Source organism: Microcaecilia unicolor, chromosome 4, assembly GCF_901765095.1.
Source record: "Microcaecilia unicolor chromosome 4, aMicUni1.1, whole genome shotgun sequence".
NCBI lineage: Eukaryota > Metazoa > Chordata > Amphibia > Gymnophiona > Siphonopidae > Microcaecilia > Microcaecilia unicolor.
This window is the reverse complement of record NC_044034.1, coordinates 358,885,733-358,897,769: the sequence shown is the minus strand read 5'-3', so window position 1 is coordinate 358,897,769 and position 12,037 is coordinate 358,885,733. Positions and strand designations below refer to the sequence as shown.

Genomic DNA, 12,037 nt, shown 5'->3' with positions numbered 1-12,037 from the left:
AAGGACATTGGTAATATAGAGGCAGCTCAAGAGCATCAGATTACTACATGGATTGCGTTGTAAGCCATGTACGGAAAGACTGAAGGAGTTAAAGATGGAAGATATTTGTAAAGGAACCTTTGGATCGGGTGGAGTCTGATTTTGGTTTGCTTTTAACACAGCCATACTTTCCCCGACTACCCCACTAAATTTAAAAAGTCCGCTGTAGGGATGTCTGGACCTGGGCACTTTCAAACCAGCTACTTTGTACTGGTAAAGAGAGGAGTTAGCTGACTATTCGTAGTGAATTATCTTTTAAGAAATTTAAGGCTCTTGTTAAGGCCTGGTTGTTTGATCGGGCTTGTGGAACATCTATTGTGCGATACTGTTGCTGACCACTCCACTCATACCCAGTTACTCTGTCCGTTTGTTGTACTGTTTTCTTATGGTAACAATGATTCTTGTTTGAGGATTTTTCTATTATAATTTGTATGTCTTTTCTATACTTAATATATAGTCTGTACACCGCTTTGACCTGCTCATCAGTAAAGGTGGTATGGAAAATAAAAATATAAACTATAAATCTTTTAGAAAATTAACCCCATAGGGATTATTAGGGATTCCAAAGGGCGAAACCTGGACTGACTGGATGGCCCTTTTCAGTAGACATCTACCTTTCTAAGGGAAGAATTAACCAAAGCTTTGAGAGACCGTTCTATGAATCTATTTGAATTTAAAATGAAAAAACAAAATAGGGACGATATTCAGTACATGTAATGTACTTGCACCAGGTGCTGAGCACACAACTTGCTTATCTGTATATTTTCATCACATATAAGAATAAAATCTGGCTGGAGGGAGTTGAATGATGCTTGGAGGGGGTTTCAGGAGGGGGATTCTTTGGGGTGGGAGGCTTTCAGGAGGAGGATGGATGTGAGTGGGGAGGTCTTTGTGTGGGTTCGGGAGGGGAGCTTTGGAAGGGGGATGGATGCTCTGACGGGATTTGGGGGGGGGGGGGGGTCGGGGACCACAGAAGGCAAGTCACACAGGATGCAATTATATTTTTCTCTGTCTTTATGTATCATTGAATGTGTGTGCTGGACCCAGTCAGGGGGAGTTAACCAAGAAGGAACTTTTGCTACCTGGTTAACTCCTGCTGAATATCAACCCCTAAGATTTTATGTTTCAACAATTTTTATTGATGGCATACTTAAAAACAGAATCAGTAAACACAACTTTGAATAGCAGACAATCCAATCCATCAACTTCAGTTTTAAATTGAGCCCCAACCATCCCCCCATCCAGTGGTGTGCTGGTAAATGTTTAACAACAGGCTCTCTCCCCGGTCCCCCCTCTGCGCCTCCCCCTCCCCAAATTGCAGAGCTGGCTATAGCCGGGGAGAGAGCCGGGGGGGGGGGGGGGGGCGGCAATGCATTACTCCAGGAAAAAAAAATTAAATGATCCCCGGTTCCAATCTAATTCGTGTTTAATATGCAATAAAATGCCATAAATAAATAAATATAAACTTTTAATGTTGAGCACCTGATTCTCAAAGTGAATATATTCCAAACACTATAATGAAAATAAAAAAGATTTTTTTCTACCTTTCCACCTTTCCATTTATTTATTTCCTTTCCTCCTTTCTTCTTCATTTCGGGTCCTCAGCTTCTGCCTATTTTCTTCATCTATGTGCAGTTTTTCTCCTCTCTTCTTTTTCCCTCATCTCATCTCCTTCCTCAATTTTCCCTCCCCTCCATCCATGTCCAGCATTTCTTCTCTCTCCCCTCCTCTCCCCTGCCCTCCATCCACCCATGTCCAGCCCCTTCTCTCCCCCTGCCCTGCCCTCCAGCCACCCATACCCAGTGATTGACCTCTCTCCCCTGCCCCCCTGTCCAGCCACCCATGTCCAGCGACTCCCGTCTCTCCCCTGCCCCTTCCTCCTCCAGCTACCCATATCCAGCGACTCCCTTCTCTTCCCTGCCCCCCTCCAGCCACCCATATCCAGCGATTGACCTCGCTCCCCTGCCCCCCCTCCAGCCACCCATGCCCAGCAACTTCCTTCTCTCATTTGCTCCCCTCCTCCTCCTCCTCCAGCCACCCATGTCCAGTGACTCCCTTCTCTCTCCTGCCTCCCTTCGTCCTCCAGCCACCCATGTCCAGCGACTTACTCCCTTCTCTCCCCTGCCCCCCCTCCAGCCACCCATGTCCAGCGACTTACTCCCTTCTCTCCCCTGCCACCCCCTCCCAAGTTGTTGATCGAATTCTTCGGGGCAGGCAGTCTTGCCTGCCCGCTGCCGGCGCTGACTCTCCCCCGCTGCCGGATCGCTATTCAAAATGGCCGCCGAGACTTACAAGGGCGGCCTCCAAGACTTCAGCAGAAGTCTCGCGAGGCCACCTCTGGAAGTCTCAGCGGTTATTTTTAAAGAGCAAACCCGCAGCGAGGGAGGGTCAGCGCCGGCAGCGGGCAGGCAAGACTGCCTGCCCTGAAGAATTCGATGGACAAGGCGACTCAGGTGAGAGACTGGATCCGGAGAGAGGGAGGAGAGCTGGCTTGCACGTAGTAACAACCGGCTCACAAGTCGGAGCAAAATTTAACAACCGGCTCTTGTGAGCCGGTGCGAGCTGGCTTCAGCACACCACTACTCCCATCCCACCCTGAAAAGAAGAGCACTCAACCCCCTAACTAGCCTAAGCTAAGGACCAGTAACTAGCCCCCACTTCCCCTCATTCCCTCCATCTCGTATTACCTAGCCCAGGGCCTGGATTCTGATAGCACCCCTAAGATTTTAAAATGCAGTCTACGCATGTTATTTTCCAATTGGGCCAACTTATGTGCATAAATAGTTTCAGTATCTCACATGTGAGTCAGTACACAGTGGTTCATACTAGTATTTGCACTGCTGGCATACAACCAACGTTACCCAACAAATGCAAAAACACAACCAAATGACCAGTCTCTCTCCTTACATTGCTGTTTGCTGTTTCCTCTCAGATCTTACTCCAGCACATCCATAGAGGATGCAGTGAAAAAGGTGGAAGAGCCTCCCGTTCCCCCTCCCAGACCTCAGAAGGCACATTCAAGAGCATCTTCTTTGGATCTAAATAAAGTCTTTCAGCAGACCGCACCAGGTAAAGATTCTCCCCCGGATTCTATATATGGTGACCAAATTTGCACGTCCAAATTTGGTTGTACATATTAATTGGTTAATGAGCTCGTAACCATCAATAATTGGGTGCCACAACTGTTAATTGGCAGTCATTAAAATGTGTGCATGCATCTGGCTGTACCAGTGGCATAGCCGTGGGTGGGCTAGGGCCCACCCTATTTGGATTCGGGCCCACCCAAAATTGTGCACTCTTGCTATGGCTTGCAGAGGTCATCAAACTCCGCTGGCTGAAGATGTCCTCCTGCTCAGACAGTCAGCTCTCTTCCAGACAAGCCAACAGCACTTGCCTCGAGTTGACACCAACACCAGCCCCTCTGCAAATGCTTAGTTTTCATGCGTGCACGGCCGTGGCATCAGCTCGAGGAAAGTGCTGCTGGCTTGTTTGGATGAGCGCTGACTGCCTGAGCAGGAGGACATCTTCAGCTGGCGGGGTTTGTAGATCCCCTCCTGCTCAGGTACTTAATATTGCGAGCTTGAGGTGGAGGGAGGGATGAAGAGCCCTAGACGCTTAAGCCTTTCCTCATAGGTAAGTCGTCCCATCCCCTTTATCATTTTCATCACCCTTCTCGGTACCCTGACATGGGTGTTGTTTGCCGTGTCAGACCCCTCTGATCATTGTGTGCTGGTAAATGCGGTGCTAGTCCTGCGCTAGTGGTCTCCAGCTCCCACATTTACCTTTGATCATTGTGACCAAAGAGGGGTGTAACCAGCAGAAGAAAGGAGGTATTGATGACCCTGTACAGGTCGGTGGTATTGTGTTCCGTTCTGGAGGCTGCACCTTGCTAAGGATGTAAAAAGACTCGAAGCGATTCAGAGAAAAACAATGAAAATGATCTGAAGTTGTACACCATGGAGAAAAGGACAGACAGGGGTGATATGATACAAACTCATTCAAGTAGTGGAAATGTATTAATATACAAACTTTTTCTAGAGGAGGGATGGTGGTGGAACTAGAGGGCATGAATTTAGATTGCCGGGGGGGGGGGGGGGGGCGACTCAGGATTAACATCAGGAAGTACTTTTTCACGGAAAGGGTGGTAGATACCTGGAATGCCCTTCCCTGGGAGGTAGTGGAGATAGAAATAGTAACAGAATTTAAAAAATGTGTGCGATAAACACAAAGGAATCCTATATGGAAGGGATGGAACCGAACAAGCTTAGCAGTGATTTCATTGCAACACCAGTAATGGAGAAGCAAAGCCAGTTCTGGTCACACTTCTACGGTCTGTGCCCTGACCAGTGGCGTTCCTACGGGGGCTGACACCCAGGGCGGATCACCGATGCGCCCCGCCCCCCCCCGGGTGCAGCGCCCCCCCTGGAACAGCGCGATGCCCCCCCCACAGGTGAAAGAATCCCCCCGGGTGCACGCCGCTGGGGGGTGGGGTGCCGCGCGCCTGCCGGCTCTTCGTTTTCATGCTCCCTCTGCCCCTGACAGGAAGTAACCTGTTCCGGAGCAAAGGGAGCATGAAAACGAAGAGCCGACAGGCGTGCGGCACCCCCCCAGCGGTGTGCACCCGGGGCGGACCGCCCCCCCCCCCCCCCTTGGTACACCACTGGCCCTGACCATGGCTGGACACATTCGGTTAAATAATTGGAGAACAAGGCCAGTGCCGGCAGACTTCTACGGTCTGTGCCCTGATCGTGGCTGGATAGATCTGGATGGGTTAGAGTGTGCTTTGATGACAGCTTCAGTAATTGGAGAATAAGGCTAGTGCTGGGCATATGTCTATGGTCTGTGCCCTGAAAATAGCAAGGATAAGTCAAGGTCAAGTATGCATATCACATTATACCTTAAACTATGAATTTATCTTGTTGGGTAGATAAGGTCTTATTTGCCGTCATCTACTATGTTACTATGGATTTATTAAACCTGGAAAAAATGGTCTGGTGGTATACAATTGTTTCCTATTGTATTTTACGTTGAGTGGACTTGGTGAAAGTGTCTTTTCATTAATGCATTTTCATTTTAAAATAACAGAAATACCAGCAACATTTTTTTTTGATTAATTTCCAATGCAAACCAACACCAAAACCAGCAGATTTTCATTTTGTTTTATTTCTCTCTTAAGAACATGCCATACTGTGTCAGACCAATAGTCCATATAGCCCAGTATCCTGCTTCTGCAGAAACCCAATTAGTAGCAACATTCCATGCCACCAATCCCAGGGCAAGCCGTAGATTTCCCCCATGTCCATCTCAATCACAGACTTGTTCAAAACTTTTTAAAACCCAGATATGCTAACCACTGTTACCACATCCTCTGGCAATGAGATCCAGAACTTAACTATTCTTTGACTGAAAAAAATATTTCCTCTGTTTGTTCCCTTGGTCTTTGTACTTTTTGAAAGAGTGAAAAATTGATTCACTTCTACTCTTTTTTTTTTTCTTTTTATTATTTAAATTTTCCAATATATCACCACATAAAGTGAATATGCAATCGGCATTATTTAACACTAGTAAAAAAGCCCCGTTTCTGATGCAAATGAAACGGGGGCTAGCAAGATTTTCTTCAGAGTGTGTATGTGGGAGTGTCCCTGCCCTCTGCCCCCTCTCCCTCCCCCTCCCCCCTCCGAGTCCAGTCCTTCAGTGTTAAGTTTCCTGCTGTGCTGTGTTTGTGTTACAGAGAGAGTGAGGGCGTCTCTGTCCCCTCCCCCCTCTGAGTCCTTCACTGTTACAGAGAGAGGGATTTCGTGCTGTGCTGTTTTCCTTCACTCATGGGGAAACCGGATATCTCTGGCGCTTCACACTTCCGGCTGGAGGCTTCATAGAAAGTTGGGGTTGCCTTTTATATATATAGATTAGGAAACAAAAATGATAAGTATATATCTTTACAGCCCATTTGTCCACAAGTTAAAGAAATTTGATTCCAAGATTAAGGAAATTAAAAAAGAAAAAAGAAATACAAAAATTAATAATCAGTAGATGCTTCCTCTGGTTCAGACCCCAGCCTGCTGATTAGGGAAGGTTTACTATATTCACATCAACTCTTGCATCAATAAACTCTTTCAACTGTTTTGGATCTACAAACTGAAAATGTTTACCCTCAAGCACCACATTACAAAAACAAGGAAATCGCAAAACAAAATTTGTTCCCAATGCCACCACCCTGGGGCGAAGTTCCAAAAAGGCCCTTCGTCTCATCTGTGTAGGCCGTGAGAGGTCAGGAAAGATACGGACCTTTGAGCCCAAAAACAGGTTTTCTAAGTGTCTCAACGAAAGCCGTAGTACGGCGTTCCTATCAGGCTCCAACGCGAAAGTGGCAAGCAGAGTTAACCTCTGAGTAACTATTTCTAATGAGCTTTCTAGGAATGAGGTAAGATTCATTCCCTCCCCTATTACGGGAGGATTTCCCACCACCACTCCAGTACTCCCGATGTAATAAGCCCGTGTAATGGGAGGGAGTGAGTCCTTGTCCATTCCCAGGATGTCCACCAAATATTTTTTAACCATCTCCAAAGGAGAAATTAATGGCGATTTGGGAAAATTAAGAAACCTAAGGATAAGCCTTTTAGTCTGATTTTCAAGGTATTCAAATCGTTTATGTAGGAAATTATTGTCTTTAACCAAAGCTGTTTCTATAGATCCCATTTCTTGAATTTTGACATCCACACGTTCCAATTTCTGGGTTTGCTGTGCAGTCACTTGTGCTTGAAGCAGGGCAGCCTCAGAAAGAACTTCAATATCAGAAGAATTCTGCTTTAAAGTAGTTTGCATAGAGGTTTGGATATTGTAAACCATGTCCCATAGTGACTCCAGCGTCACAATTGCTGGTCTAATCACTCCACTAGCCACAGGAGGAGATTGAGATAGACTATCAGCCCGAGCTAACTTGGAAACAATAGCTTGAGGCGCAATACCTTTGAAGCCTGTTGTAGTAATGTTTCCCGAAGTTGAGAATCTATCTCCGTTGCTGCAGTCACACCCTCAGACAGGACCAGCTGAGCCACTTTGGCGTCTGTCTCTGTTTGAACAGCCAGCAACTCTCTTCCAGGCTGGGGAGGTGCAATTCGCTCCACAGGGCTCAAGGAAGCCCCGTTTCCACTCTCAATCGACTCCGAAGGGCCGAGAGCTGCAGTGGGGGTCGAAGTTCCCTGAGGACCCGGTTGCTGCCTGGGAAATTGCAGGGTTTCATCGTCGAGGAGGTCACAGGAACCGAGGGAAATTCCTTTACCTTCCCCCTCCGCTTCCCCATGGTTAACGAGGCTACAGAGGCACCGAGAGAAACTCACAAACACAGCAGCCTCCAGGAGCAAACACAGGTGCGTCTATTCACAGCGCCATCTTGGAATCAGCTCCATGATCGACGAGCACCACTTCTACTCTTTCTACATCACCCAGGATTTTATAGACCTCAATCACATCCCCCCTCAGCGGTCTCTTTTCTAATTTAAAGAGCCATAACCCTCTTTTTGCCTTTTCTGATATGGGAAGAGTTCCATCTCCTTTATCATCTTGGTCACTTTTCTTTAAACGTTTTCTAATTCCGCTCTATCTTTTTTGGGGATATGGCGACCAGAATTGAACACTGTACTTAAGGTGAGGTCACACTGTGGAGCAATACACAGGCATTATAATATTCTTGGGCTTATTTTGCATCCCTTTCCTAATAATGCCTAGCATCCTGTTGGCTTTTTTGACCGCTGCCGCACACTGGGCAAAAGATTTTAGCGCATTGTCTACAATGACACCTAGATCTTTTTCTTGAGTGCTGACTCCTAAGGTGGACCCTAGCATCAGGTAACTATGGTTCGGATTATCCTTCCCAATGTGCTTCACTTTGCATTTGTCCACATTAAATGTCATCTGTCATTTGGATGCCCAGTCTTCAAGTTTCCTAAGGTCTTCCTGCAATTTTTCACAATCTGCATGCGTTTTGACAACTTTGAATAGTTTTGTGTCTTCTGCAGATTTAATCTCCTCGCTCGTCATTCCGATTTCTAGATCATTTACAAATATGTTAAACAGCACCAGTCCCTGTACAGATCCCTGAGGCAGTCCACTATTGACCTTCCTCCTTTGAGGTAAATGGCCATTTAACCCTACCCTATCCTGTTCAAACTTCTTCTACTAACCTACAAATGTACTCACTCTGCTGCTCCCCAGTATCTCTCCACACTCGTCCTTCCCTACACCCCTTCCCGTGCACTCCGCTCCATGGATAAATCCTTCTTATCTGTTCCCTTCGCCACTACTGCCAACTCCAGACTTCGTTCCTTCTGTCTCGCTGCACCCTACGCCTGGAATAGACTTCCTGAGCCCCCTACGTCTTGCCCCATCCTTGACCATTTTTAAATCTAGATTGAAAGCCCACCTCTTTAACATTGCTTTTGACTTGTAACCATTCATCCCCACCTACCCTCCTCTCCTCTTTCCTCTACACATTAATTGATTTGTTTGCTTTATTTTTTTGTCTACTAGATTGTAAGCTCTTTGAGCAGGGACTGTCTTTCTTCTATGTTTGTGCATCGCTGCGTACGCTTTGTAGCGCTGTAGAAATGCTAAATAGTAGTAGTAGTAGTACCCTCTGTTTTCTGTCTTCTAGCCTGCACTAAAAGCCAAAACAATTAAAAATAAAACAAAAGATTTTTCCATGCACACCCCTTACTAAACTGTGCCAGTTAGAACCATGCTTAAAATGCAGACAGGTATCTAATAGCTTCCCACACAGTTTCACGAGTAAGATTTTTTGAATATTTTTACTGCTGTAATTGTGTATTGCTCATGCTTGATCTGTTCTTAGTGTACACCGCCTTGAGTGAATTCCTTCAAAAAGGCGGCAAATAAATCCAAATAAATAAATTAATAAAATAAGATGTCAGTGCTTTTGTCATTTCATGGCTTGTGTTGGGTTACAGTTGTGAACAGGTCTTCCCGAAGCAAGAATGAGGCCTTCAAACGTTTGTCCTATTTGACATGAGCCATACTTGAACCCGTGTATTTGAAAAATTCCGTGCATCGTTATCGCCTATGAGACCTTTGCTCCCAAAGCAGAAGGTCCTGGCCACAGCTCTGGTTTCAGAGAAACCAAGCTCTGCACATTTGAACCTGTTCTTTCAAGCAACTGTTATCCAAATATGGCTCATGAATATTCATTGGGATTAATCCTGGACACCTGAGCTGTTCTAAAAGCCACCTTCATTTTAGCTGTCTTCTGTCACATCACTTTGACATGTTTAAGTTGCATTCATACCGAGCAGCTCTTTTCATTGGATTCTTCATCTTTTGTCCATGTGAAACTCGAGCTGACGGGGGCAAGCTCTGTTGAGTGAAAATGACGAGGAAGCCACAGGAATGTTGTATCGGAAAGAAGTTCCAAACTTCTTGGCTGAATGCTGGTGTAGTAGAGATGCTCTGGCATCTGTCCACATGCCTAATCATTTTCCTATACGTGTTGACATCCTGTGCTTAGAGGAGAGACTTTTCTGGAGAGGGGCCAAGGAGATCTCCACCTGTTTTGTATGGTTCATTTTTTGTAAAAGCTCAATGACAACCAACGTGCCTAAGAATTTTGGAAGGCGTTATTTTCAGTCTCTGGAGGTTGGCATGCTGGGAATCTCAGCTGCTGCTTCACTTAATACAAGGTAGAAGGTATTTGAACTAGTAGAATGTAAATACACATATGTTCATTTGGAAGCATCAACATTTCAAAATGATTGGGGGGTGCCAAACATGATACAAATTCCTAGGGATGGGCTGTCATTTGCAGGGAGATGGGAAGTTTCAGTGCCAGATCACGTGTTCTTGCATGTTAACAAATGAAAATGAACAAACACACGAACAGTGGATCCAAAAAAAGTCCTCTCACAGTTGGTGTCTTCCTAAACAAGGTCTTTATTCAAATCAATAAAAACAACCCGACATGTAACGTGTTTCAGCCGAGAAGGCCTGCGTCGGGGGGGGGGGGGGGGGGGGGGTCTATTGATCTTTGATGCAAAACAACTTGTAAAGCAGGTGACTCGCAGTCAAGTTATCTGTTAACAGAGATATCCATGCCGTCAAAGCAATTTGAGCGTTCCTGGAAAAGAGCGGGCAAGTGTGAACCGGTATCAGCATGGATATCTCTGTTAACAGATAATTGACTGTGAGTCAGTGGCGTTCCTAGGGGGGGCGGACACCCGGGGCAGCACCCCACCCCCCGGGTTCAGCGCGGACACCCCCCCCACGAAAGAGCCCCCCCCCCCGGGTGCATGCTGCTGGGGGGGGGGGGGGGTGCTGCAGCGCACGCCTGCTGCGTTTACTAACTTTGCTCGTTCGCTGCAGCTCCCTCTGCCCCAGAACAGGAAGTAACCTGTTCCGGGGCAGAGGGAGCTGCAGCGAACGAGAGAAGTTAGTGAACTCTCGCAGCAGGCGCGTGCCGCAGCACCCCCCAGCAGCGTGCACCCGGGGCGGACCGCCCCCACCGCCCCCCCTTGGTACGCCACTGCTGTGAATCATTTGCTTTACAAGTTGTTTTGCAAATAGACCCTTGACGCAGGCCTTCACGGCCGAAACACGTTACGTGTCGGGTTGTTTTTATTGATTTGAATAAAGACCTTGTTAGGGAAGACACCAACTGTGAGAGGATTCTTTTTGGATCCACTGTTCGTGTGTTTGTCTTTGCTTCTCCGGTGGAGAGATCACCTTCTGTGGGTGTTTGCAACAAATGAAAATGAACAGATAATAGTGCGCACTGTTTTTGGATCGTACACAGATGCGTGAAGTATTCTGTGTGCACGAACCATCGTGCATTATTGGGAAAGCAGTGAGCACTCTCAACGTTATAACCCCCATAATAATTGTCTGGACAAGAACAAGAAAATAAACATTCCCAGAAATGACACGAAATGAAAAAGGAAAAGGAAGTGGGACTTGATATACCGCCTTTCTGTGGTATTTTGCAACTACATTCAAAGATGTTGTGGCTGTCTATCCCTACAAATGAGCCTCCCCGGACACAGTGAAGGAGCTAGCTTAGTACTGGGGGTGCTCAGAGTTGGGTCCTATGCTTTCAAGATAGTGTCAAGTTGTACATCATGCATTCCCATCAGCAGAGCATGCCTACGGGACGCACCCCCACAGCTGCTGTCCACCATATCAAAGGAAAGTAATTTATCACTGACAGATGGACCGAGCCAGGGAAAAGTGGAGATCAAATGGTCACTTTCCTATCATCACTCTCCTGCTGCATCATTTTGTTCAAGCACAGAGGTACGGCTATAAAGAACAGCCTAGTTTTAGGTCACATGACTGCGCACGAATACCAGTATTCTACTCGTGGACTCATGTGGGCTGGATTCAGTAAATGGCGCTCAAAGTTCAGTGACAAAAAAATTGGCACTAAGCACGATTCTATTCGTGTCATGTCCCCTACCTCAACGCAAGTGGCGTCCTCGGGCTGCGTGGGGTCCCGTCGACACGCACACTTGACTGGCACTGCTTGGGTTTGTTCAGAGAGCGGTGGTTGCAGGCTCCTTAATTGCTTTGCTTCCATGCACCTGTTTCTGCTCTGTTCCTCTGCCGGGCTTCTCTTGCTTCTCTCCTATTGGTCTTCCGGTTCCTCCTTCCCCTGCTCTTGTCCTATGGCTGTGCCCCTTCTCCCTGCTGATGTCAGACGCTGAGCTCTCCCTGGACTCCATGCTTCGGTTTCCACTTTGGTAGGTGTTTCTAACTCTGTCGTCTGCTTCTTATCTACTGGTCCCTCGTTGCTGACTTTGCCTGTACCTGGATTACTCTTTTGCCTGCCTACTGACTTTCGCCTGTACCTGGATTACTCTTTTGCCTGCCTACTGACTTTGCCTGTACCTGGATTACCCTTCTGCCTGCCGCCTGCCTACTGACTTTCGCCTGTACCTGGATTACTCTTTTGCCTGCCTACTGACTTTGCCTGTACCTGGATTACCCTTCTGCCTGC

At 46.9% G+C, this 12,037-nt stretch overlaps 1 protein-coding gene across 2 annotated transcripts in view; it reads left to right on the top strand.

Moving 5' to 3' along the window:
• REPS2 (RALBP1 associated Eps domain containing 2) overlaps positions 1 to 12,037 on the top strand; it is a 198,940-nt gene that overhangs the window by 140,069 nt on the left and 46,834 nt on the right. For both annotated transcript variants that reach the window (XM_030202300.1, XM_030202299.1), the window contains exon 14: positions 2,972 to 3,108. In XM_030202300.1, the coding sequence (XP_030058160.1) occupies positions 2,972 to 3,108 (137 nt within the window). The remainder of the gene's footprint in view (positions 1 to 2,971; positions 3,109 to 12,037) is intronic.